The 27689-nt window shown below is 30.6% G+C and overlaps 3 protein-coding genes and 1 long non-coding RNA gene across 10 annotated transcripts; 2 read left to right on the forward strand and 2 right to left on the reverse strand.

The window, feature by feature from the left end:
• The first annotated feature begins 16 nt into the window (after window positions 1–16).
• Window positions 17–12426, forward strand: Yl (Putative vitellogenin receptor yl). Its single transcript, XM_076893215.1, has 33 exons — window positions 17–101; window positions 514–665; window positions 1234–1300; window positions 1391–1518; window positions 1724–1861; window positions 2059–2173; window positions 2272–2421; window positions 2529–2645; window positions 2812–2937; window positions 3245–3460; window positions 3752–3923; window positions 4157–4358; window positions 4450–4641; window positions 4731–4851; window positions 4944–5084; window positions 5272–5524; window positions 5715–5917; window positions 5995–6147; window positions 6603–6730; window positions 6811–6935; window positions 7331–7533; window positions 8261–8436; window positions 8831–9075; window positions 9388–9695; window positions 9845–10084; window positions 10180–10332; window positions 10674–10819; window positions 10898–10989; window positions 11117–11354; window positions 11439–11616; window positions 11743–12037; window positions 12109–12229; window positions 12307–12426. Exons 3-33 carry the CDS (start codon window positions 1237–1239, stop codon window positions 12424–12426), a joined length of 5259 nt encoding a protein of 1752 aa, XP_076749330.1. The 5' UTR covers window positions 17–101; window positions 514–665; window positions 1234–1236.
• LOC143422562 (uncharacterized) lies at window positions 11083–11630 on the reverse strand. Its single transcript, XR_013101737.1, has 3 exons — window positions 11588–11630; window positions 11288–11499; window positions 11083–11160 (listed from the first exon to the last, which is right to left on the reverse strand). It is a non-coding gene; the product is annotated as an uncharacterized LOC143422562 (long non-coding RNA).
• On the reverse strand, window positions 11900–15451 carry LOC143422538 (glutathione synthetase). Of its 4 annotated transcripts, XM_076893281.1 has the most exons (14): window positions 15235–15451; window positions 14919–15102; window positions 14785–14860; window positions 14585–14709; window positions 14463–14505; window positions 14293–14366; window positions 14055–14219; window positions 13706–13859; window positions 13534–13641; window positions 13148–13437; window positions 12958–13075; window positions 12294–12657; window positions 12088–12185; window positions 11900–12013 (listed from the first exon to the last, which is right to left on the reverse strand). In XM_076893281.1, the coding sequence occupies exons 1-12, from the start codon at window positions 15332–15334 to the stop codon at window positions 12649–12651; spliced, it is 1446 nt and encodes a 481-aa protein (XP_076749396.1). In that variant the 5' UTR covers window positions 15335–15451; the 3' UTR covers window positions 11900–12013; window positions 12088–12185; window positions 12294–12648. The 4 variants fall into 4 exon arrangements, with proteins under 4 accessions (XP_076749396.1, XP_076749395.1, XP_076749398.1 ...); XM_076893280.1 differs by lacking the exon at window positions 12294–12657; XM_076893283.1 differs by lacking the exon at window positions 12294–12657 and having other exon boundaries at window positions 14919–15013; window positions 15235–15379.
• A 1947-nt stretch (window positions 15452–17398) lies between these two features.
• On the forward strand, window positions 17399–27326 carry Psi (P-element somatic inhibitor). 4 transcript variants are annotated; one of them, XM_076893247.1, is made up of 14 exons: window positions 17399–17707; window positions 18166–18244; window positions 18909–19109; window positions 19418–19547; window positions 20729–20977; window positions 21098–21269; window positions 21366–21572; window positions 21669–21852; window positions 21923–22080; window positions 22168–22282; window positions 22630–22791; window positions 22876–23093; window positions 23355–23640; window positions 27143–27326. In XM_076893247.1, the coding sequence occupies exons 1-13, from the start codon at window positions 17624–17626 to the stop codon at window positions 23613–23615; spliced, it is 2220 nt and encodes a 739-aa protein (XP_076749362.1). In that variant the 5' UTR covers window positions 17399–17623; the 3' UTR covers window positions 23616–23640; window positions 27143–27326. The 4 variants fall into 4 exon arrangements, with proteins under 4 accessions (XP_076749362.1, XP_076749359.1, XP_076749360.1 ...); XM_076893244.1 differs by lacking the exon at window positions 27143–27326 and adding an exon at window positions 24604–25352; XM_076893245.1 differs by lacking the exon at window positions 27143–27326 and adding an exon at window positions 24608–25352.
• Window positions 27327–27689: the final 363 nt, after the last annotated feature.

Raw genomic sequence — 27689 nt, forward strand, 5'->3', positions numbered from 1 at the left:
TTTCTTTCAAATTAATTTTGAATTTTAGTATAACGTATGCGAGGATGACCTCGCACGTAATTCAATCAACAGTTTGTATATATTTCTTACGATATTTGTGAGTAAGTGCTCTTATATTCCACATTTCTTATGTTATACGAAATTTACGATAATAAATAACGTTTAAACGAGCCGATTATTCATAAATGTAACTCCTATTTCGTATTGTACAGCTAAATTGTACGTACGTATTGGTCAGCTAAATGTAGAAAACGAATTTTGTGTGTTTGTAATTTTTTATCCAAATAATATACCTAAAACAAATTTTTGAACCGCTTTTCTCTATATATTCCACTTCCACTAATAATATATTTTTGCCATCGGTTTCGTGGTAGTCGATGTACGGACATAATTATAAATTAGAATCTGTATTAATATGTTTACAGATTTAGGTCAAAGGTATTGAAAGTAATATGTATATATATATACATATCAAGAGCTTTCGTACAAATAATTTTGGTGTGTTTCCTGTAGCGGCCTTTAGTGTTTGGGGAACAGTCGTAGTGGTAAGAAGGATCCGAGAATTTCAATACAATCTCTATTGAATCTCCGTTAAGATAATTTTAATAGAGATATTTACTCGTACCTCACACCTTCGGTACGTCTTCATGTTGTGAAGAATTTTCGTAAGTATATTAAACCGACTTGCTTATTACCATTTAAATTTTATAGTTAAAGCGTGAAATAATTAATTTTATTTAAAAATAATTTACCTTTATAAAAATACAAGTTTAAATAATTCTTTCATCATATAAAGATGTTTTAGACAAAAGCGTAATTTCTTCCTCTTTTCCTGTACATCGCCCCCCATTTAAATATTCCTCATTCAAAATTTGCTGGACATCGTATATTACGCAAGCATCGCGTACATAATAAATCCTAATGTTATATTTATAAATCTTGAATCACAGATATCAATCATTTTGTACTTGTTACATGAAAAATATTATTGTCTGTGTAACATAAATGCGAATTTTATAAATTGTATTGTTGAATGTAATAGGAAAGTAACTTCGACCAGTTATTAAGTTCCTTAAGTTCAAACAAGTCTTGCGTTATATATCAACGAATCATTAATAGGTCCTTCATTTACCAATTTAAATAATTTTGCCTGAGACATTAAAGAAGGATTAAAAAAATGACTGGAGTTTTAATAATCGAAAACCATTGATAGACTTGGTAAAATTATTGCAGATCATGTATCGGAATTTACTCGTTTTCCTCGTATTGAACACCTTGTATTTGCACATCAATACCACTGGTAAGTTCGATCCTACATATAGCATTGAATTCCATAGCGATTCGATCAGGTTTCATTGTAATTCAAAATTTCTTCCTTTTCCTTTTGAAGTTATACGCTGTGAGCCACCAGAATATTTCTTCTGCAAGAACGAAAAATGTATTTCATCCCTATTTCGATGCGATGGAGAAAATGATTGCGGCGACGAATCCGACGAAACTGATTGCCAAGGCTTCAATGTAAATATCATCCAAGTCGAAATTAAAACCATAATTACAATAATATGTTATTTATAGTAATTGAAAAATTTCACGTCTCTAGATAACTTAAAATTATATATTCCTTTTTACTTTTTAAACACGTATTTCTTACTATTTAGTTTAGTTTGTGATGGAGTATCAAGCAACTTTTAATACATAATTAAAATTGAGTCGTTTACTTCAGGTGGACCCCACGACGATTCAATGTGCCACAGATGAATTTCAATGTTCCGATCGATCTTGCATACCAATCGAAAAATTTTGCGACGCCAAACATGATTGTTACGATAAAAGCGATGAGTACGATGGTTGTGTGAAAGAGGTAAAAGAGCATTTAAGCTTATTCTTTATTGTAAAATAGGATTATTTTTCTACTGTGTAATATCCTCTTTAACACGATGATTGCCACGCGATTTCTTATCCTATAAACACACTAAATTTTTGTTATTATAAGTATATAATATGATAAAATATTAATTATAAATTTCTTTCGGATTGTTACATTTTCAATCATAATAGTCAAAATGTAATACAACATTCCAAATGCGATGTAACGATGGCCACTGTATAAGAAACGAATGGGTCTGCGACGGTGTTGCAGATTGTCCTGATAAAAGCGATGAAGAAAAATGCGGTAAATTTTATAACGATGTCATCATTTTATAGCGACACAATTTTACAAATTCAAATTTTATATTTCCATAGTTTTTACTGTAATTTCACATTTCGTAGAAAATAGTACAGTGCCAATCGATGAGTGCAACAACGAACGCGATCGATATCTTTGCAAAAACCGAAGATGCATTCTCTTGAATGCAACCTGTAATGAAAAGGACGATTGTGGCGACAATTCAGATGAAAATGTTGATGAATGCAAAAAGGGTAAGGATTTGAAAAAAATATCGTTTCTTTTCATTGGCGGACAAAATCAACAGTAATCATTTGTCTCTTCACAAAGGAAACTTAATTTTTACTATTTTAAATTCCAGCTGATGAATCATGCAAAGGGACAGCAAAATGTGAACAGAATTGTAGAAAAACACCTGAAGGTGCTAAGTGTTCGTGTCGATCAGGCTATAAGTTGATGAATAATCGTACTTGCGCAGGTAAACATTGAAAATTCACTAATATATTCTTCTATCGAATTAATATTAATAAATAAAGAAATTACATGAATATGTAAATCTAATATAGATTTCAATTATTAAAATTTAATTTGTAATCGAAAGCAAATTTCAAAGTTAATCTGTGTCAACCTTTCTTTCTTTGTAGACGTGAATGAATGCGAAATTTACGGAACTTGTGATCAACGATGTATAAATAATCCCGGTTCTTATACATGCTCGTGCGAATCTGGTTATGTCTTGAACGACGACAAGAAAACTTGTAAAGCTGACGGTATTTTAAGTTGTTTAATTTCAAATAAGTATAAAGAAATTTTTATTTGTTATTTGTTACACTTTTTTTCTTTTATGAATAATAGAGTAGATAACATTCATAACAAAAGAACCGATTCCTCGATAATGGAAGATAAAAAACATTTTTTAAATATCTACCGAAAAATTTCTACAAGATATACTACTAACATATTGCTATTTAGTCTTATTTACAGTTTTAAGAAAGAAAAATATAATATTATTTAAACCTTCTAGAGAGTGAAAATCTTATTTCTAATTAAATTATTTTTATCTCATTAATTTCTCAGGCGGCGAAGCTTTGATGGTATTTTCAATTAAATCAGAAATTCATGGCTACTACCTTGATTCCGAAATATATTATCCGGTAACTCGAAATTTGCAACACGCCGTGGCTGTTTCATTGGACGCGAATTATGTGTATTGGTCTGATATCGAGGATGGAGACGAAGCGATAATCAGAAGTTTAGAAGATGGTTCGCAACGGGAAGTTATTGTTACGACGGGTATATTATATGAATATTATAAATCCAAATATAAACCACTTTATCTATCGGACTTGATCGCGAAACGTTTTTAAAGATTGTTAAATTATAATCTTGTCATTTGCATGAGGTGTATCCCTCAAAACACAGTTAATTTGGCCTGAACATTTTTCCATTTAAATGATAAGCTAGTGATGAAATTATAATTAGATATCCCATATATATATGATTACATGCATTCTCGTTTTTTCTTAAGTAATCGAATGTAAAATTGTAACATAAAATAATTTGTAATTTTTACATTTTTTTAAGGTTTAAACAATCCTAACGATATAGCAGTGGATTGGATAACAGGAAACATCTACTTCACAGACAGTGGTTATATGCGCATTGGTGTCTGCAGTAACGATGGTTCTTATTGCACCGTTATAATCAACGAACGAAACGATAAACCAACAGGTCTTGCTTTGTTACCATCTAGTGGGTGAGTGCTCTACTCGCGATAAGTCGGATGATTCAAAAACATTTTTAGTAATCGAATAAAGTAAGCGCAATAAGTAACAATAAATAGATATACAAGGAATATAATATAAAATTTTTCCATTATCATTCTCATAAAAAATTTCTTACACTATATTTCGTATTTATATTTCCTCTTTTTCTTCTTAAATATCTCTTAAAAGTAATATAAAAGTAATAACATTATATGTTTTGTAGCATAATGTATTGGACTGAATGGGGTGCGAATCCGTGCATATTAATGGCTGGAATGGACGGAAAAAATAGCAGTGTCTTGGTAAATGAAAACTTAGAATGGCCAAACAGTTTGTCTATCGATTATGCGAACAATAGATTGTATTGGATAGATAGTAAACTAAAAGTAATCGAATCGATACGACTGGACGGTACAGACCGCAGGGTATATATTACTTTCCTATAATCATCGTTAAAAAGATGTTTTTTATACTAAAAATTGCTTTTTAATTTCCAATATATTGATGTTTCCTCAGACTATATTACAAGGAATAGCAAAGAAACCATTTTCATTAGCAGTATTCGAGAATAAATTGTATTGGAGCGATTGGATATCCAATAGCATACAATCGTGTAATAAATTCACCGGAAAAGATTGGAAGATTTTAGTGAATACGAATAGTACCATTTATGGGATGCATATATATCACTCCGTTTTGAAACCCAAGGTAACTATCCGCATTCTTCTACTTCTTGTTCCTATCGTTCTACTCTTGAATACAGAATATGGAATAAAACATTAATTATTTAACGACAGATGCCAAATCCGTGCAATGCAAATCCTTGTTCGCAATTATGTCTATTAAACTCAGAGAATGGCTATACTTGTGCTTGCACGATCGATAAAGTATTGAATTACGATAAGCACTCATGTCGCGGTAAGTATCATCGACAGTACAAATGAAACAAATTAAAGTTTTTAGTTTATCCTATAAATGAATAATAATCAACAAAATTTAATCAATGCCAGCGGTCAAAAAGAAGACGCACTTAGTTATCGCAGCAGAGAACACGTTCATCGATTATTATCACGAATTACTGGGGAAGCCAAAAATGATAACCAGCGTCATACTAAAAAACATCAACGCGGTGGTTCATAATCCTCTCACTGGTACAATTTTAATAATCATTAGTGATAAATTTATTCGAATAAACAATCGATAACGTAATACTTGTTATCAAAAATATATTCGCGCTGTTAGAATGTCTAAAAGCGATCAAGGCTGAATGCATAATGCTTATATCAATTTTGGTTTATGTTCAATATTTTTGATAATACCGTAGAAAATTTGATACAGGTGGTCTTTTGGCCAGCGATCAACTGACGGACAATATTTTCCATTATGACACGCACACCGGCGAATTGAAAAGCTTGATATCTATTGAGAACGAAGTATTGGGTGGAATGGATTTCGATTACATTGGAAATAATCTATATTTGTCGGACGTAAAGCACAAAACCATCGAAATCTATAGCCTGACCACCGAGGAGAAAACCATCTTCTACTTCCAGGAGGAACCTCATGACATCGCACTTATACCGGAGGAAGGGTAACCAATTAATTTCACAAAAAACGAATCCATTAAGAAGTCATAATTCCAGATTAGAGGAATGGTTTTTTAAATTTTATTTAAATAAATTATCAGTGTTCTAAAAATCTACTTATTTTTCTTTTATAAGATTTATTGTGTAATAAGATAGAATCTTTTGTAAAATATTTGTCTGTGTACGACAATGTAGCACGATGATGGTCGTATTTTATACGGATGGAAAGTACCGCATAGACATGATGGATATGGATGGGTATGGTCCAAGAATCACGATCGAGGGAAATAAAATTCCGTTAGTTGGACCAAAAGTATCTTTATGCTACGACAAAGAACTGAAACGATTGTTTTGGAGCGATCAAGGTACCGGGCGTATTGGTAGTACGACTATTCCAGGTTTGTATTTTAAAAAGTTGCTTTCTTACAAATGTTTCAATGGCTTAATGTTAATAATTTTGATCGTCTTCTTTTAGGTTTCGAGACATATATTTTCCGTACTGGTTTGTCAGAACCTGTAAGTCTTGCCGTTCTCGGAGATCATGTATTTTGGACTCAATATAAATCGAATCAGTTGTATTGGACCAGCAAAAGCAGCATGCAGCAATATCAGAAGCGTATTACATTGCGTGAGTCTGACGAAACGAATTATAAAATATTGCATTATCGATTATGATCAAATGGTTAAACATTCTGGGTGGTAAATATAGAATAATTAACTGATTAATACAAGTTAGGATAAATAGATTTAGTAAATAGTAAATTTACTTACTTCATTTATTATTATTTACTTCCTTCATTTTTAACAGTTTAAATAATTGCCTGCAAAAAGAAAATAGAAACAATGTTAGAAATTACATCAATAATAACTCTCTTGCTAACAGGTCTTGTCATAAGATGCACATTTTACAAGTCACACTAAATAAAATACAATTTTCCATAACTAGTTCACAAGTAGATAAATCTGTTTTAGCAATGTTTCGTTCACATGCTACGTAATTAATCAAGCGATCTAATTTGTTACACAAGGTGAAAGTCAGAAAGAAGTGTGCTGATTAGTAAAAGAGTAATTCTTATTATTCAGGGGTGCGTGAAGGCTTGGATAGAATGTTGTTGGCAGGTTTGCACGGAACGTATGTAAATGAGCACGATTGTCGCAAAAACAACGGAAACTGTTCCCATGTGTGCCTCTTATCTAATCCTCATTCATACGTAAGCCTAGAACACACCATTGAACGTCGTTCTCCCGTGATTTAATCATTTTTATTCTTAAACTTCGTATAAATTTTCAGATTTGTGCATGCCCGCCCGATATGATGTTGGATGTAAATAACAGAACGTGCACTCCTCAAACCGCATGCAATCCTGGAGAAATAAAATGCGGGGAACACGATGTATGCATTAAATTAGATCAAAGGTACAGTATATTGTGATTACATTGAATAATTTAATTGTGCAGTATAAGATAACTTATAAGGATATTTCATAATTTAAGACGGAGGCAAAGCGATATTGTTTATTGAAATCCAATTATTTATCACGAATCTGTAAACTTTTATTTTAGAGGCGTTATCATAATTAAATTCTTGATTCGCAATGATCAATGTGTTATACAGACGGTTTAAAACTGGAGAGCTTTTTTATAGCATTTCGATAATCTGGATAATCACATAAGTACATTGTTAAGAAGTTGCTTAAAAGATAAATGAATCGTATGGAACGTATTGCAAACGATACATCGATAATGTTATGTAAATATAAGTCGGATATCTGTGCGTATTATTAACATTGAATATCTCGAAACAACTCCAGGTGCAATGGCGTAAAAGACTGTCCTAACGGAGAAGACGAGTCAAGCATTTGCGACGAATTCCATTGGTCGAAATGTCAGCAACAGGATCAGTTTCAATGTAAAACTGGCGAATGTATAAGCAAGACGAAACGTTGCAATTCCCACTACGATTGTGCAGATCGTTCGGATGAGGAGGACTGCGATAAAAAGGAATGCGACTCCAGTAAATCCAAACACTTACTACATATTATTTACAACGTGCTTCTTGTCTACCCTAACAAAACTGTCTGATCAATTTAGCGAAAAAGTTATAAGCGATAATTATATACTGTGTATATAAAGAGAACGACAATGTAGATCAAATCGAGGTATCAGACAATGAAATGAAACTATTAAATAGTTCGAATATTTATTTGAATCAATAAATTAACATTATTTAAAACCATCGTGTTGTTGTTTGCTTGAACAATCGTAACGCGTGGATAAATTACTTGTAATTTAAGTTACATCGTAAGATCGACAAACATTAATTAACATACAATATTATTTTTAATCGATTCTGAGTTTGAACGATAATAAAATTAAATCATGAAATTTATTAACTTAAATATCGAACAAATAAATTCATATCTCCAAATTTATATTCTTTGAGTTCTTCGACTTCTTTTTCAAATTCATTTTATCATCTGCAAGTAGAAAAAACATTTCCCGTACTCTCAGCTACTTTATTAAGATTATGCTTATTAAGGTCTTCGTTCGATTTTTACGGCCAATTTATTCCCGACGATAAGAGACATCGTATTCGCGCGTACCGAGTCGAATAAATACCATTGTTACGGAACATTAACATCGGAAAACGATGCTTGATATTGCGAGCAAAGCTGAATAAAGACTACCAAACGATACTCAAGCAACCAACAATCATTCATTGTGACTCTAATATCTTTCAGATGAGTTTCAATGTCAGGAGGGGGCTTGTATATCAAGGTATCAGGTTTGCGATGGACAAAACGACTGTTCCGATTTTTCCGATGAAATCAAATGCAGCAAGCACACATGTGGAGCAGAGGCATTCGTGTGCGACTCCGGAGCATGTATACCGAAAACGTGGGAATGCGACGGCGATGTAAGTTCATAATTTCTATCAATGTAATGCTTCATTCGTACATACTGCTCGAATAACATAATACCTTTATTTTATACATAAAATGACTCAATTCAAGCGATGATAGTATAATGTTTATTTCTTCTTTCTTAGAAAAGGGTAATAAAATAGGGTGTGGATAAATTAATAAAAAATTGCAGACTTAAATGCCATTAATAATATTGAAGAATATAATTTTAAATACTTTGATAAAGAAGATAGAGAAAGTACCAATTCTTTATACGCAAACTTCTTTTTATCTAAATAAATGAATTGTTATTGAAAGAAAATAGGCTAATCTGAAAGAAATTAATCTGTTCAGTTCTACTAAAATGTTTAAGTACATAATACCATTTAATCTCGTCTGTCAATCAAGGTTGACTGCCCGGATGGTTCCGACGAGAGCGATACATGCCAAAGAAAAGCTTGTCCGCCCGAAATGTTCACCTGTTCCAACGGTCGTTGCATCGATTTAACGTTGAAGTGCAACGGAATCAGTGAATGCGAAGATAACAGCGATGAACAGTATTGTATGGATAAGAGTGGCATTAATCACGTCAATTGTACCGCGAATGAATACAAATGTTTAGGTACAGAGATGTGTATTAAAAAGCAACACAGGTATGATGTCATTTAATTATTTTACCATACTATTTTACAATTGATCGTAATCATTTCTTTTGTGTTTATCTGATCATTTTGCAAAGTGATAATTATATATGCCAAAGGTTCATCTTCCACGAATTTAGAAAATGCTTTCATGGAGAAAATGCTTTTCATTGAATATATGATTGTATACAGAAGATTATATAATGTTTGTAATAGTCACTTTAATGTATTTTAAATATTTGCATCATGTTCTTTGATACTCTGAAATACTGAAACGAATATAATGGCATCCATTTTATTTCTCTTATTGGTCTGACTTCATAGATGCAACGGTGTTCAAAACTGTCCAAAAAACGATGACGAACGTAATTGCGTTCGATGCCAGGAGGGAGAATATATTTGCAACAATCAAAAGTGCATCGATAAAAGCTGGGTATGCGACGGGACCAACGATTGCAACGACGGCTCAGATGAAAAGGATTGTGACGGCGGTAATTCGAAGATGAACAGTGTCAGCGTGATTTCTAATTGCAAAGAATTCAAATGTTCCAACGGGGTCTGCCTCCCGTTTGACAAGGTGTGCAACGGAAAAATAGATTGTTCAGATCATAGTGACGAACGTGGAGAATGTTGTAAGCATCGTTACAGTAGAAGAATTCTTAAAATTAAGCCACCCTTTAAATGAATTAAGATATCATTGGATTGAAAGAAATTCGAAAGAGTAAAAGTAAATTTTATTGCTACGTGTGTGTACGTGTATGTATTTCAAATGTTTTTCCAGCAATCTCGTGTACCAAGAACAATCCTTGCACAAATATATGCCACAAAACACCTACTGGTCCTGTATGTGGATGTAGAAACGGATATCAATTGAGCAGCGATTTAAAATCCTGCGAAGACATCGATGAATGCAAGGATGATATCTGTTCACAAATCTGTCAGAACATTAATGGATCCTTCATTTGTTCGTGTTACGAAGGATACGTTATTCGACGCGATAAAACTTCCTGCAAAGTGGCTGGTAAAGACACGTTCAATTATCCAATTACAAATTCTAGTTTACAATTAATTGTAAGAAATATGTAATTGGTTTCTATCTTTTGTTATAAATTATAGGACCACAAATGGAAATAATCGCCGTTGCTGGTCGTGATATCAGAAAGTTATCATCAAATTTAAATTCGATTGAAGTTATCTACGAAGAAATAAATTCCGAAATTAGTGGTATTGACGTGAATGTCAGAGAAGAGACCATCTATTGGAGTAATGGTAAAGTTAAAATTGAAATTTACATATCTCCATGCATAAAATATTTTCATGTATAAAATTTATTAGATTAATCTTATTATTAATTAATATTTCTTTAAAAAATTTAAACATCCCTTTGTATCTTACAAAATCATCAAACACATAAAAAATAAGGACAGAAAATTTAAAGAAGGAATTTGGAAAAAGGAAAAGTACAGAAATTTGTATTCCTATTCCTGTTAATTAATGTTGAACTTTAATTATTTCTAACTTTGTGTTAAATAGGTATAAAGATGAATAGAACAATGTCATATTGTAAAACTAATAGAGTTTTTAAGATAAAATAAAATAATTCCTTATAGATATGTTGGGTGCGATAAATAAAATACACATGAAAAGTAAAAAACGAAAGACTGTTACCGGCCTTGGCAGACCGGAAGCTCTTGCCGTTGATTGGATTACAGACAATGTATACTTCAATGATAATGAACAATTTAGCACCATTAAGGTTTGAAATATTTATCATTTGTATGTATTCATTATTTGGATTTATAGTAATAAAAATTATTCTATTTATAATTTAAAGGTATGCAATTTAGAAGAACAGAAGTGTGCTAAAGTGGTGTCTATTGATTCAAGAAGCAGAGCAACCGCCATTGCTGTTGAACCAAAAGAGGGGTGCGTTTTACTTCTAAAATTTCTTATATTTTACTTGACTCTATATTTCAATAATATTCAATTTTATAATAATAATCCTATAGAACAGCCATAAGAAATAAACGAAATATACATACTTTTTTCACAGGTGGTTGTTTTGGAGTCAAACTAGTTGGGCACTTTACGATAGACCTACAACAGAAATACAACGATCCAGTACAACTGGTTTTAATGTGTCGACAATTGTATATAGAGATCTTGGTGTTGTTTTCGCACTAACTATTGATTACATAAGATCCAGATTATATTGGTCGGATACCTTTTTCAAAAATATAGAGTCTTCAAATTTGGATGGTTCCAACCGTGCTGTATTTTTAGACACAAATGTAAGTACTTAAACAAATGTACTTCATACAATCAAGGATATTATTTAAAATACCCTCCTGTTATATTTATGTTTGATATCATAGGTTCATCAGGCTTTGAGCATTAGCATATACGAGGACTTTTTATTCTGGTTGGTAGGTACAGCTGGAACGGTGAAAAAATGCAAATTGTATGGTGACAAATCATGTACAACAATTCCCATTGGTAATCCAAATGTAAATAAGTATTTTACCATTTTGCACAGCACCAGGCAACCCATTGGTGAGTTGCAGTTAATGCAATCATAGATTGATATTTTAAAGCTTTGTTAAATGCTTGAAGACCATATATTAGTTCTCTAGTTTAATTATTATATTTTCATTTTAAATTTGTATTTTTTTAAAACAGTAAAAAATGCTTGTGAGAAATATAAGTGTCATTATATGTGCGTTTCGGGGAGCCATGGTCCCGCTTGCATTTGTCATAATGGATATAAACAAGATTCCGAGGATACTTGCGTAGAAGATAAAAATACAAGAATTAAATTTAATTCAAGTTCACTATCTCTTAAGAATGAAAATGGTCGCCAAAGCGGAACATTAGTTGGTATAATAATCGTTGGAGTAGCATGCATCGTAATCGGATTAGCCTATTTTTATTACCAAAAAATCAAACCAAACTTTTCAACAAAGAACAATCTCAGGTAAACCAAAGAATATATTTCTTTTACACTTTCGAGAAAAGAAACTTTACCCTCTTATTTTTTACGTATAGTATCCATTTTCAAAATCCATCGTACGATCAAAACATCGAGACCCCAAACTCTTTCAATTACATTTCCGGTTTACAACCTGGAGAACATGAGTACGTGAATCCCGCAACAGATATACAAAAGGTAAAGTATTTATTATTGTACACAGTTAAAAAAATATAAATATATCTAATTTATATTAATTTACATTATTTATTTAGACCCCGAATGAAAACGTAACGGAGAAAAAGGAGACGCGTGTAACGAAACTCCTTAATCTTGATCGATCAGATGACGAATCTGAAAATTCAATAAACAAACAGGATATGCGTTTAATATAATAAAACGTACATTAATTTAATTATTATATTGATATGAATCCTGAATTTAATTCATACAGTTACATATATATTTTATAAATATTTCAATGTTATTTACATATCTTGAATATACGAGGAAAGTACGCGTACTTATTATTTTTACACATAATTAATAAAACCGGAATGATCAATGATATGTATGCACCTTTCTTTCCAACTGTTTTTCTATTTCCAATTTCTCTTCTATTTAATCTATAGCAAAATTGTATAGTTACAAAAATCATCGTTCAACAGTACAATATTCTTTATTAACATTATTCTTTAAGTAAAAATACAATTTTAAATATTACTAATTTATCGCACTATAAAATTATATCAACTCATTCATAACTATATGCAACAAGATGTAAAACTGAACCATTCACATAATTTTCTAGGAAAAAATTTGTTTAAGTAATAGTATACTATTAATCATAGTTACTTTTTTTAAACAAGTGTGATTGATTCAATTTTGCTTTTTATTATATATAAGTGTTAGTTTTGTTAACTAACAAGATAAGGAGTATCAATAGCACCAATTCCAGCTGCTATTCCACCTTCACTTTCACTTGATGGTTTTGATCTTAAAATATGACCTACCTCTTTGTTATACATAATATTTTCATGATCTCTATAAAAAAAAAAAGTGCTTTTTGAATTTGACTCATAAAATAACAGTTTGAGAAAAAAGTGGATTCCTTACCCTATAATAACACCATAAATACCAAGTTCTGATACAATATCAGAGAACTGCAAAGAAGTATCCTCAAATGGCTCATTATGAGCACGTACAATATAATTTTTCTGTACAGGTGGATAAAAACGATCCATAAGTATCCAAGCAGTTCTTTTTTCTGAATTTCTTGTAGATTCTAAATGCAATTTTATATCTTCGTTATAAATATTATTCCCACCTCCCTCCCTTTGTGGTTTTAATACATATCTTTTTGGCTCTGCCATGGCCTTATCAATTATTGTTTCCGCTTCATCGTTCTTTACAATATTGCACAGTGAAAATACAGTTAAAACATTATATACCACTAATTTTCATATTTATAAGTAAAACAATGAATATTTATCGATACTCACAAATTCTAAGGAATAAAGTCCGGCAAATACTTCTTGTACTTGTTTCTTGTCACTATCATCTTTCAAAAATATACTGAGCGCGTTGGGATAAGCCAGGGATTGTTGTACCTAGGTAAAGTTATTCGTTTTTTAAATTATTCACTACAAAAGAATTATTATTCTTTAGACATACTTTTTTGGTACCAGCTAGGTGATACTGTATCGACGGACATTTTATTGCTCGAGATCGTTCAATTAGTAGTCGAACTTCCCATTCTCGTTCTGTAGGATAAGCTTCAACTTCGTAACCGGCACGAAAATAAACTACAGAAACTTCTGAATCTCCACTGGAAATTAAATATTATTCATTGATTTATTTTCTTTTAACAACTTTTAAATTGTTGATTATTCTTTCACATATTTAATACAATTTATCTGCAATCTCTTAAACATTAAATTTAAAGTAAGTACCACTAAAAGTAAAAAATAAATAAATTATATCAATATGTATATTTGAAATATTACACTTTTCAATTACATACACAATTAATTCTTTATTTGGCCCCAATTTTGCTTCAGATACCAAGTGTTTTAAACTTCTTCTAATCACCTTGATGTCACGATTGATTTTACGAATTTCAAATTCAAGAAATCTCTGATCACATATGTTGTAAGTGATGTCTTCAACAACAAACAGTATTAAAGCACTATAAAAGATAATATGTTTATTCTATAATGACTAGTTATTCCTTTATTCAGGTTACTATACTAAATATTTACTTTCTCTTATTATATAATTCCCATGCATACGTTAATCCTTTACTAAGTCCATTAACTGGATTATTTTCTGGAATCTGAATATGATTGAAAATTTAATATCCAATGATACGTGAATGAAAAGTCAAAGAGAATATTAACTCTCAAACATAAAATGAACAAAAATTACTCACATTTTTTATTTTATCAAAATGACTTAATTCTGATAAGATATATCTGAAACAATATTTTTTTAATTTTTTAATTGAGTAAATACTTCTATAGTATTACCAATTTTGTGATAAAAAGAACTCACTTATGACATTCAGACATAACAGAAACTATCCCTCCAAAACTGCTAGCAATAGTATTTATCTCAACTTGCTTAATCTGGTTCTCATGTAACATGTAATCTGACCGAAGTAAGCCAAGACTTATAGTCTATGTAAGAGAAATATATATACTTCAAAGATTTGTAAATTAATTAAAATATATTTGTAGCAACTTATATCTTACTTGATTAAATCCTTCTTTATAAACAGTTTCATATATGTTAAACAATTTTGCCGTAAATGGATCTGCATTAATTGTACTAGAAAGAAAATAACAATTACTTAAATGCAAATGAATATATTTCTATTTTAGTATACCTTTTTAAACTCTGTGTAAGAAAATCATTATTGTGCGCCACTTTGTGTATAAGTACATTTAATACTGTTTGAATATCCTTAGCTTTCTTAAAATTCTGCCGAGGAAAACTCGAAGGTAATAAAGTAAATGGTAACACTTGAACTTGATTCTTATTAAATGATATTTTTGATCGCATACTAATACCTAAAAAAAGAAAAAGACGAGAATGAGACGTACGAACTCGTACCCACTAATTGAAATAAAAGTGTCATACTTTTAGTAATCTAAACGAATCATTGAAATGTTTATCAGATTGAGTCATTAATAAGTTAATACCATGCATTAGTGCCCAATCCTTAGCCTTGTCTACAACACGCTCCAATTCGTCTTTTGGTAGTTGTAACTCAATACACGGTTGCAAACGTAACATTTCCATTGTTATGCAAATATATTGGAATATGCAAAATGTATGTTAAACAAGAGAAAACACCCAAAGTATATTGATCAACTATAATTGAAAATAAGTTTTATAGATGATAAGTGACTAAACAGAACTATATAAGTACTCTATCAATGTGTACACACAGATATGTATATGTGCCAATGTATACATATGATAAACTGTGAAAGTATAAATCCTCGTATGATAATGATCTATTTTTTGTACTGCTGTAAATTTATTAATCCTCTCATGCAAGCAAGTATATTATAGCTATCCTAGAGAGTTATGTTTTTCGGACGGCCAGTTGCAAATTATAAATGTTATGTTTCGTGCGTAAAAACTTCATATAATCGATTATTACCCCGACAACAGGACTTTGTCACAGTGAGAGCACTGTGATGTTACTTGTGCCGCGTGACATCACTTCCATAGCCATCTACGTCCGTACTCGTCGATGGTTGTGATGACACGCGGTAAACCACATTTTGGGACACCAGCGTGTCACGCGGTGCACAACTATAGTACCACTAGCGTATCACGCTGTTGTACGTTCATTCAGGAATATTTTTATTTTATTTTTTTAATATATATTATTTATAAATAATATAAATATATAATGTCACGAGGCGTAAGTGACATCACAGTGCTCTTACTGTAACAAAGTTCTGTTGTCGGGATGTATATTTCAATAGTTTCATTGTAATTTATTGTGTATTTCCCGCTTTAGAGGCAAGAAAGAGAGAAAGATATATAAGAAAGCTATAAGAAAGAGCGAGACAGACGATACCAACTCTACTATAGAACCCCTGGCGCCATCTCTGTGAAAAGTGCTCAAACTGGTCGCACACAGTTATCGACAGCGAAGTAAACTACTCAAGAACTACTGGCGCCATCTCTGCGGAGAGTACTGAAACTAATGCCAAACTAGTTTCAGCGCTCCTCCAAGAGATGGCGCTAGTAGTTCTTGAGTAGTTTACTTCGCTGTCGATAACTGTGTGCGACCAGTTTGAGCACTTTTCACAGAGATGGCGCCAGGGGTTCTACCGTAAGGTCGGTAACATCTGTCTCACTCTTTCTTATAGCTTTTTATATATCTTTCTCTCTCTTACCTCTAAAGCGGGAGATATAAAATAAACTATAACGAAACTACTAAAATATACAAGAAATTACAATAATACTATTGAAATATACAAAATTCAGGCGACATCAGCAGTGAAACAACACCATGCGCTGCTCTGGTGCATTTAAATACGTGTAACCCTGCTGATACTTCTGTAACTTTACAGAACCTAGTGGCGCTACCGTGATATACTGGTGCTTTTTTAAGTATTATGTGGTTTGCTGTGTTGTCTGGATATTTTTCTATTTTACATTACGCGCACATGTATAATATGCAATATGTAATAAAATATTATTATTTTATATGTAAATTCATGTGCATGTATCTCAATTAATTATTGCAACCAGACAAGAAATTGCTTGATGAAGTATTAAAAAGAGACTATAGTTATTCAAGTATAGTAGTATAAAAGTGTACAGGTAATTGATTTTATTATAAATGTACTTTCAATGTTGAAATATTGAAATGAATCTCTTACAGGATACGAGCATTAAAAGATTTTTGCAAAATGAGAGTTTGTTAATGTCCAATTCTTTTTGAAGGGTTGTGCGCATCGAACCATTTCACATAGAACCTCGAAACTCTGATAATACAGATCCCATGAAACCTGGTTGAATCAAGAAGTGAAAGGTTTACACGAGATACGTTTAAGCAATTATTTTATTTAAATTAATTAAATGAAAATATTTATAACGAATATAATGTGTGTATATAACATATATAAGAAAAGAAAAAATGTAATATGAAAAGATTTTCAATGCCGTTTGTAAAAATATGAATTATATAATTATTGCTAAAATTTCCTATATAAAAAACATTTTTAGTTAGTTAATGTTAATTTTTAAATTGTTCAGTCACTTCTCGTTGTTTATAGGATTAATGCTAACTTTTACAATAATTGCTAATCCTGAAAATTTTGTGTTCTATGACCGACGCTTGCGCTCTGATGTCCTTTCTGTGAAAGCACTGTTCTTTCACTCGTAAACCTCTGCTTTGTAATATTGTGTACTTTCGAAGCAGCACGTTAAAGTGTTTATATTTTGTGTGAAATACATTCGAACCGTTACGCATTGGAGCGAGCCACAGAGCACCGATTATAAATAGCAATTTGCTGATAAAAATATTGAAATAGTTGTACTCGTATCTCTGCTTCATGTTCCATCATGAGTGACTATTCAGCGGTTGCGCCGCCTCAAAATTTTAGCCAAAGCTCTGCTTTCGCGGCAGCTTTACAACGTGCAAAACAAGTAAGTAAATAAAATAAATTGAATATAGTACAGATCGCGATTAAATGATATTCCCGTAAGTAGGCCATACAACATTTCACACCTCCGCAAAAACCATACGTCGACTCTGATTCATTAATAAACAAATAATTTACAATCATTTGTTTAAACTAATCATCCCAAATTAACACATTTTATTGGTTTACTTAAGAGCTGCAAAAATATGGTTTACTTTAATTTTGATACGGTATTTATAATGTTAACAAATTTTAATTTGCAGTGTACTTCGTTTACGCTGTTTAGGTTGCTCACTTTTACGTGCTCGTAGTGCACATACGTGTACAAAATCTCACGATAAAACTGAATTTAATAATATACTTTATAATCAATAACTTTATCTTTCATTAGTTTAAGTTCAGAACAAACATATTTGTGTACATTGATAATGTACTACTAATTTAAACGTTATGACTTTTTAGATAGCTGCAAAAATTAATCCAGCTGGTGCACAAAATAGTCAAGACGCTAAATTGAAACGTCCTCTCGAGGATGGATCAGGTAATATAATACAATACACATCCCATTAGTACTTGAAGTAATTGGTATTGTTTGAAGTATCGTTTGTCTGTTGGGAATAGCTTTGTGATTTTCAGATTGTACTAGGCATTAGCATATTTACAGATATTATCAGCTTTTTCTACACTAAGTTTTTAATGATTCTTTTCATTCCTGGAATGAATTCAAATGCATGTGGTATTAATAATGGCATGCATCAATCCTGATTGCAGTTATGTGTAGTTCTTCTAATATTATCTATGTGTAAGACATTTCTTACACAACAAATAACTGAGATGTCTCACTCCCTATCGTATACCAGTTATTGAGTAACTTATAATAGTGGCTTAATGACTGTGTACAATAAAATTTACATTGACCTAGATTTAGAGCATATTGTGATTACGTAGGAAATATTGTCATATCAGTATACAATTTATTGAAGAATATTAAAGTGCAATGCACGTTGTAAACTTAGTGAAAATAAGAATAAGCACATCTTTCTGAGTATTACCCAGAGAAATTATTTTGAACTAAAAATGAGTAGGGTATAGTAGAATAGCAATACTGATAAAATATCTAAAATCTATCGAATATGAACAGATGTTTGTGATAAGATGGTCTTAATACAAAATGAAAAAATTGCAAAATTTGTTTTTCTTTTTAGAACCAGAAGCAAAGAAAATGGCATCGTTGGTATCAGATCCGTTAATAGGACTTCGCGGTCCAGCAGGCAGTAATTCATTGGGAGATTCAAGCAATCAGAGTGGACGACCGGGACAAGCAGGATCTTCATCAGGACCGATTGGAAATGTAGGAGGTATTTGTAATGAAGATATCAGAGTTCCAGATAATATGGTTGGTTTAAGTAAGTAAACATTCATTTACATGCAATACATTCCCTTCACTTGAAAATGAATTGTAGTGTATATACAAGTATATTAATAATACTATTATGCAGTGTATTATTGATAGATGTATGCTGAGTTTTAAAAAAACGTTCTTATGTATTGATTTACAGTTCATATAATGTTATATCTTCAAATTTTATCAATAAATTCATTATAATATTAACAAAAAAAATTGATGTAACATTTGTAACTTTGAATTTGCAAATAAGTTTACCCTGTAATATTTTCAAATGAATTGTTATAATTAATGATGATATCTTTGCAGTAATTGGCAGAGGTGGAGAACAAATAACAAGATTGCAGAGTGAAACGGGATGTAAAATACAAATGGCACCAGAAAGTGGTGGACTGCCTGAACGCGTTTGCACTTTAACTGGCTCACGAGAAGCTGTCAAGTAACTTGTTTTTCCCTTCTTATTTTGTTAATTTTAACTATTTTGTATGCAATGCAATTTCCACGTGACAAAGTTTTTTTGCCTAGAACAAAGGATTACTTCGTGGTGTTATGCCAGTTTATGGCATTTACCGATTACACTCGTAATGCAAAATATATTTTTACATCTGTACATATACTTATGTATGTATATGTATGCGTACATGATTATATGTATATACATATAAATTTGTATTTACATGTACAGGAAAACAAACCTGCTATCCTCCTTGTATTTGATATATATATATGAAATTGGTTAGATTATGATTTACTTAAATAACAAATAATCCACCTAGTTCCACTGTAAAATCTCCTAGATATACCTGAAAGTATCAACTATTTCACTTCAACAGAATGGTTTTTAAAAACTTACATTGTGGTGTTGTAATATATGATTATAATGCTTTTATATTTACACTGACTGTATTTGTTAGACAAACGTGCTTTAAGCACAAATAGTACTGGTGAAACATAGTTTTTTGTGTGTGTTTAGTATATTCCATACGCTATCACTTCATGTTAACATGCATTTCTTAAAATATGTAGGTTTTACATGCTTTTTGCATATTGAAATTGTCAACTGTTTTACAGACTCTTTTATTTAGCTCCTGGATGCGAATAGCGGGCTCATATTTGACTTTACATATATACATACGCTTCAGAATATTTTCTCATTGAGAGAATGTATCAATAAGTTGTGGCTTTTAATTTAATAATTTTGTACTTACTAATAGTTTTTTGCTTTCAATAGGGATATGGAGAGAAAGAAGGAAGGAAGGAGGATAGGATATGCATGGGGACGTGTTATTCGCAACAAGAAGAGAGATTTGAAATTTTTATTTATTTAAATCTGCTTATAATTAAGTCTCTATACCAACATTTTTAATATGAGATTTAATTTTATTACTATACACTTAAGAAATAACTCTTTGTTGAACAAAAAAATTATATGACAATCCATGATTTGTAATATTTTTTGATACACAGTAGACATCATATTATGTGTTGCAAACAAATTACATTACTGTATATATACTCATATATATATATATATATATATATATTATATATTAATAGATTATATTTCAAGCTTACTATTATTCAAAATTACATTGCACGTTCAAATTGTGTGTGTTTCAGTCGCGCTAAAGAATTGGTACTATCAATTGTTAATCAAAGAAGTAGAACAGAAGGGATCGGCGACATGAGTGGAAATAGCAGTGGAATGATGGGTCATCCAGGATTCGTTGAAATCATGATACCAGGGCCGAAAGTTGGCTTAATCATCGGGAAAGGCGGAGAAACGATAAAACAGCTTCAAGAAAAATCTGGCGCAAAAATGGTCGTCATTCAAGAAGGTCCATCTCAAGAACAAGAAAAACCCTTAAGGTAATAATAAATACAATATTCGAAGTTAGATATTTACGCTTACTGTAGGGTTAATCATTGTTGAACTATAAAAAGCTGTAACGGACAGCGGAGGAAGCTACAATCTCTTTTTTTATGTAGGATAACTGGTGATCCACAAAAAGTTGAATATGCCAAACAATTAGTATATGAATTAATAGCTGAAAAAGAAATGCAAATGTTTCATAGAGGTGCAAGAGGTAGCGATAGGAGTGGGAATTATTCAAACGATAATAGTTTTAATCATAATTCGGGAACCACTGATGGAGTGGAGGTATAATATCACTTTACAAACGAGTCAATTTCTATCCAAAATGTTTACTTATTTGTTTTTATTAGTATATCTATAAATACCATCTTTAATCATTAGGTACTTGTCCCAAGAGCAGCAGTGGGTGTTGTTATTGGCAAAGGAGGAGATATGATTAAAAAAATACAAGCGGAGACTGGTGCAAGAGTTCAGTTTCAACAAGGACGAGAAGATGGTCCTGGAGACAGAAAGTGTATAGTATCTGGGAAACATCAAGCTGTCGAACAAGTGCGTCAACGTATTCAGGAACTCATTGATAGCGTAATGGTAAATATTATGGGATTTTATCCTTAAATCTGGGGATATTATGCTTTGTTAATATTACAGCAGACAATTTTTATTTGAAACATTATTTTCTTCTAGAGAAGAGATGATGGTAGAAGTAATATGGGAGCCAGAAGCGGCCCACGAGGAAATGGATTTGGCAACAATCGCAATCCTAATGAATATGGTGGATGGGACAGACGTCAAGGAGGTCCAATGCAAGATAAAATAGAAACAACCTTCACTGTCCCGTCATCAAAATGTGGTATTATTATCGGAAAAGGTAAAAGATTATATTGATTTATAATTATGAAAGGTTTAATATAAACGTATGAGCATATTAATTGTTGCAGGTGGTGAAACTATTAAGCAAATAAATCAGCAGACTGGTGCACATTGTGAATTAGACAGAAGAAATCAAAGTAATGAAAATGAGAAAATTTTCATAATTCGCGGAAATCCTGAGCAAGTTGAGCACGCGAAAAGAATATTTAGTGAAAAATTGGGCATGGTAAATATTTGATAATATAATGAGAAAACTGTTGATGTTGTTAAATCCTGAATTAATGATCATTCATTGGTACGAATTAAATCGAAGGCTCCAGCTAACACGTCATTTACTGGTACACAAGGAGCAATTGGATATAATCCGACGTGGAATGCTGGAACAGCTTACCAAGCTTGGCCAAGTCAACCACAAACTACGGACACAGGTATATCAACTTTCTTTACCGGGTAAAAAGTTGAAATAAAAATATATCAACATTAAGTACATCTTCTGTGCAATTAAAATAAGTACACTTAAGTTTTTAATTAATATAATCTTATCATGAAATGTATTCATTGCACTACTCAGATAAGAGATGGAAAAAATTTTCTAAAATTATTACAAACCAAAAATGTACATAAAATGATGCATAAGTCGATGTTATGGTTTTCATAAAGTATATCATGGATAGACGATATTCATTAATTATATAGTATATTTAAAAAATAAAAACTGGACGAGACATATATTCCATACGATATAACCTAACATGTGTTATTTATTATATTTAAGGTGCTGCAAATCAAGCACCTGTTCAAGTAAATCCACAAACAGGACAACCAGATTATAGTGCACAATGGGCTGAATATTATCGATCGCTCGGCATGTTCAGAGAAGCAGAAATGATTGAGAAACAAGCAAAACAAGGGAAACAGGATCACAATCAACAGTCAGGTAAAAATATCGTAAAAATGTAAATGTTTGATTTTCTCAGTCTAAAATAAAACAGAGCACAAATAATTCTTAACTTTTGTATAGGAAATACCCAGAATCAAAGTAATGCATCAACAGCTGGTACTGCTGGACCAGCTCAACAACAGCAACAACAAACACAGCAACAACAGCCACAGCAACAGGCTGGGGCTACACAAAATGGCGGCCAAGCGGACTACAGTGCACAATGGGCAGAATATTACAGAAGTATTGGTCAAACAAAAGAAGCTGAGGCTATAGAAGCTCAAATGAAAGCAGGAAAGGTACGTTAATCATAAAAAATAATTATTCTCTGTAAAATAGTAAATCTACCTGCTTGCACTGACTTGGGGCAAAAGAATTAAATTGTTTTTGTAGTTATAAACTACAAAATATATAAAGTATATTATGTTTAAAAAGATTAAAAGTTTGTAATATTTCGAATCTTTTAAACTTCAAAACATAAATATAAATAGATAGAATATTTTAATCGAGCAGAGAATGTAAAGCTCTATGTAATAGTGAAATAATTTTGCTTTCTGTAGTTGGGAATGCAAAATAGTCAAATGGCTCAGCAACAAATGCAACAAAGTATGCAAGGTCAATCGGGCCCAGCAGGTGGTACTCCAAACGCATTTCCACAAGCTTATGGTAGTTATCCGGCAATAAATGCTGGCGGAAATCCAACGGGTTATTACGCAGCGGGAGCTGGATCTACCACGCAACCACAAGCCGGTCAACAAAATCCATCTTTCCCAACGGGCTATCAGAACTACCCATATTCGCAAACGAATACAGAAAGTTAAACTTCCATCGGGAAAAATGTTAGCTGTAAGTATTAATTCTTTTTTAAATGATCATGTATGAAGTATTAGGAAATTGTATGATACGAAGATTTTATTCTAATGGATATAATAAGATTGTTCGACATTTATCTACTATGAATTTTATTTGATCTTTTAAATGTTTAGATTTGAGAGATAAATGAATATTTACAAATGAATACTCGATTTTATTTTTTTTTTATTTTTTTGTGCCATACAATTTTTCCAAATATTCATTTTTATATTAAGTCAATGTAAAATCGAGTGCGACTAATATCCAATTTACAAAAATATCTCAAAGTATTATTGAAGATTTTAATTACACTACAATCTATTGTTGGATTATTTTGACAAACTCAGAAAAATATTCATGAAATTTAAATATAAATGATGATGTTCTTTTCTTCAATGTAAATAAATTTGATGCAATTACAAGATTAGCTATTACAAGGAGTTGATTTCTTACAAGAGAAAAGTAAATCATTTATTAAAAGAAATTAGTATTTAGAATTCCTTATGTATTCTATGTACACAGAAAGTGTACAGTCCTTCATATTTCATGAATATTATATATGCTACACATATGTATTTTACACTTAAATTTTTCAGTATAAAACAAATTATGATTAAAAGAAGTATACCCTTCTCCACTCATGACACAATGTTATACTATGTACTATAATACATACAATATAATTTAACAGTAATTCAATGTTCTGGTTAATCACTTACATTTATATTGGCTTGATATTCACTGCATATTATGAAAATCAATGGTGTAAGAAGGGAATATGGTACCCGCACTGATAATTGTTGATACTTTCAGGGAATTAAACATTAATAAAACATGACAAATTTGTGACATTTTGATGTTTTCTATGACTTAATGTGACATATTTTACACCTTTGAGAATAATACTTATACTTATGCATGTTTCACGTGTTTTATTATAATGTTTGTTTATTTCAGATAGTTTTCAGATAGTTTCCCATCGGGACACGGTTAATGCCTGCTGTAACTTCATAAACTGTTTACAATAAATTACGATAGTTGATCGCTACGCAAAAACTTCATAAACTTTTAAAAAATGCCACTAGAACCAACTATGTTCTATTTATACTACCATATTTTGTGTTTGTTTTTTTTTATATACATAGATATATACATATTGTAGGATACTCATGGTTTAGTTTTAAGTAACTGAGAAACGCCAGAAATTTAACATTATATACTATAATATCAACACGGATGTCTACTTGTGTTCTACTATAATACTATTGTATGTATTTTTGTTCCATAATGCCTGATTGTAACATAAATTGAAACTGGCAGGTGAGAAGCAGCAGGTCAGAAACAGGAACGAGGAATCCGCAAGAATATATATCCATTATTATGCTTCCCATTTATCATTAAAAATACTAAAAATTATTATCCTTAATTATATTGATAAGAGAAAACCACCTAGATACTTATTTCGATATATCATTATTTATGTTTCACTGGTTCATTCATGAAACATTTGTCTTTAGCGCGAATTAGGTAAATACTACTTTATAGTATAAATGGCTGATAGAGACAGCTAAGATATTCGTTTCTATTGTCTATGATGATTGTTTTACCTTATTATGTATGCAAGAGAATACGATACACGTATGGTGGTCTTACGTACACACGTATATGCTATTATAACAATACTAAATACAATTTTACCTTGGTTCCTTTGCTTTTTCTTGTCAAATATACCACTACTATTTTAGATTTTTGGAGCTGCCAATTATAGGAATGTGTTTACCTGTACTACGATAAAGTTTCATCGAGGAGATCTACTGTTTTAAGTCTTTTCATTCAAGTATTATGTGTGTTTACATTCAAAGGAATCAGGACCCGCAAATACGGAGAACAGTGAACGGCATATCAGATCATTGTTTGTTACATACAACTTGCATAGAGAGAACCATTATATATTGTTTACTAATTTTATCTAATGGTTATTGACATGAATATATTAATCATGGTAGATACAATTATCAACAGATTCTACTAGTCACGTGCAAAACTGACTTGCAAATTATTTAAATTTCTACAAAATTGAAATTGAATATTTTTTATATTGATTTGTGTGTTTATTGATGAAAATTATATGTGACTAAAAAGTGAATACATTATCAGACTCTTAGAAATTAAAATTGTACATTTTGTTTTCTCTTTATTTTCAATTCGAATTTGTTGTACGTTTTATGCTGCATTGATTAGAAAATGCATATATAGAGAAATGAGTGGTAATTTTTTTATTATAATTTTGTTATTCCTTACTATATAAGACTTTATATATTAAAACAAAGTAACTTTAAAATAACTAATGTAAGTAGAAACGAGATTTTGTTTTTGCATGTTTATTATATCATTCTTTTTACTTTTTTTTTATCTTTCTTACTGTTGTATTACCTAAATGAAGATTTGAACATAATGTATTGGAGATGTGAGCTATACAAAAATTTAAACGAAAAATTGTTATTTCTATATACTAAAAAGGTTTTGTATTTATATAATTCTCAGTTGCAATGATAAAAAGAAATATTAAATTTTATTCAAAAGTAGATAGTAAATATTATACATATATGATATATCTATGCAATAAACTTATTTTTTTTACTTATGTAACATATTCTTGTGTATTCTATAAACATATTACTTTATTAAGAGTACATCAAACTTTTCATTTTTCAGGATTGGAAATTTATTTGTATTATGTAATATAACTGTTTCTCTCGATAATATTATACCTAAATATAACTTATTTATATTTAAATATATATCTGTATGTGTACAAATATACTTGAGCGCAGTGGAAATAATATGTTTGAAATAAAATTTTACATAAATATTGTTTTATTAAATCTTAATCTCTCTATACGTAGACATTATAAATGTATTACTGATAATCAAATTGCAAAATTAATGTCACCTTGTATTTCTTACAAAAATCGCATATAAGTAATACAAAACATGTTCAAATTTTGATTTATCATTTTTGTTTCAGTTATTATCTGTTAAACTGATCTGGTATAACTATATAAGTAACAAGTGTTTTGCAAGCAAATTATACATTGATTTTTCGTTACGTCTTTGAATTTTGACATATATCTGTATTCCAAACTTTGACAAGATATAACTATTAATTGCGAATAATTTTTTAAACGTAATATGAAATATTTTAATTGTGAGAAATGGTTATTATTTAATATTACAGCAAAAAGTTTAATGGAACTTATACAATTTGTATTTGTGTTTCAACAATATGTTTTTGTGAATTGAAACAATTTGTTAGCAAAGTAAGTAAAACCAAATAATCAATTCTAAATAATTATAAAATTTATATAAATGAATATATGTTTTAACAATATTCATATATGACTATTGATAACAATAATTGTGCAGGTTTATAAATATCATATTAATTATTTTCGTACAATTAAAATGATAAATAAAAATAATAATAATGTTTCAGAGACAAGGATGTGGCACAAATTTTACATTAATCAAGAAGTTAAAATAATAGATATTGACAGTATTTTTTACATAAAATATTGGCTTCAAGAATTTTTAAAAGAAAGTAAATCAATTTATAACAAAGTTTGTAATTCTATTCGTTTTCAGTAGAAAGGAATACCAATTTTTAAGGAGACATATTTTAAGACATAATTAGTTATTATTCATAAAATAGTTATCAATGAATTATTCCAGAATTCTAGCTTTTAATATTTTTCTGTAAGTATAACATTTTGTTCAATGCACATATTATATCATATATAATACAATTAATTTAAATTATTTATACTACACACATATTGTATGTAAAGTCATTTTATACACACATGTACATATGTAATAAACTTATTAAAAACTTATATGTATATCAAATACATAACAATTGCTTACTAGTTTTACACAAAACGTTTTAAAAAATACATTTACGAACATTTCACCTTACCATTCAAGTCATGGTATTTTTATAATTTTAGTACGTGTAACGGTATGTATATATAACACATATA

This window comes from Xylocopa sonorina, chromosome 3, assembly GCF_050948175.1.
Source record: "Xylocopa sonorina isolate GNS202 chromosome 3, iyXylSono1_principal, whole genome shotgun sequence".
In the NCBI taxonomy this organism is placed as follows: Eukaryota; Metazoa; Arthropoda; class Insecta; order Hymenoptera; family Apidae; genus Xylocopa; species Xylocopa sonorina.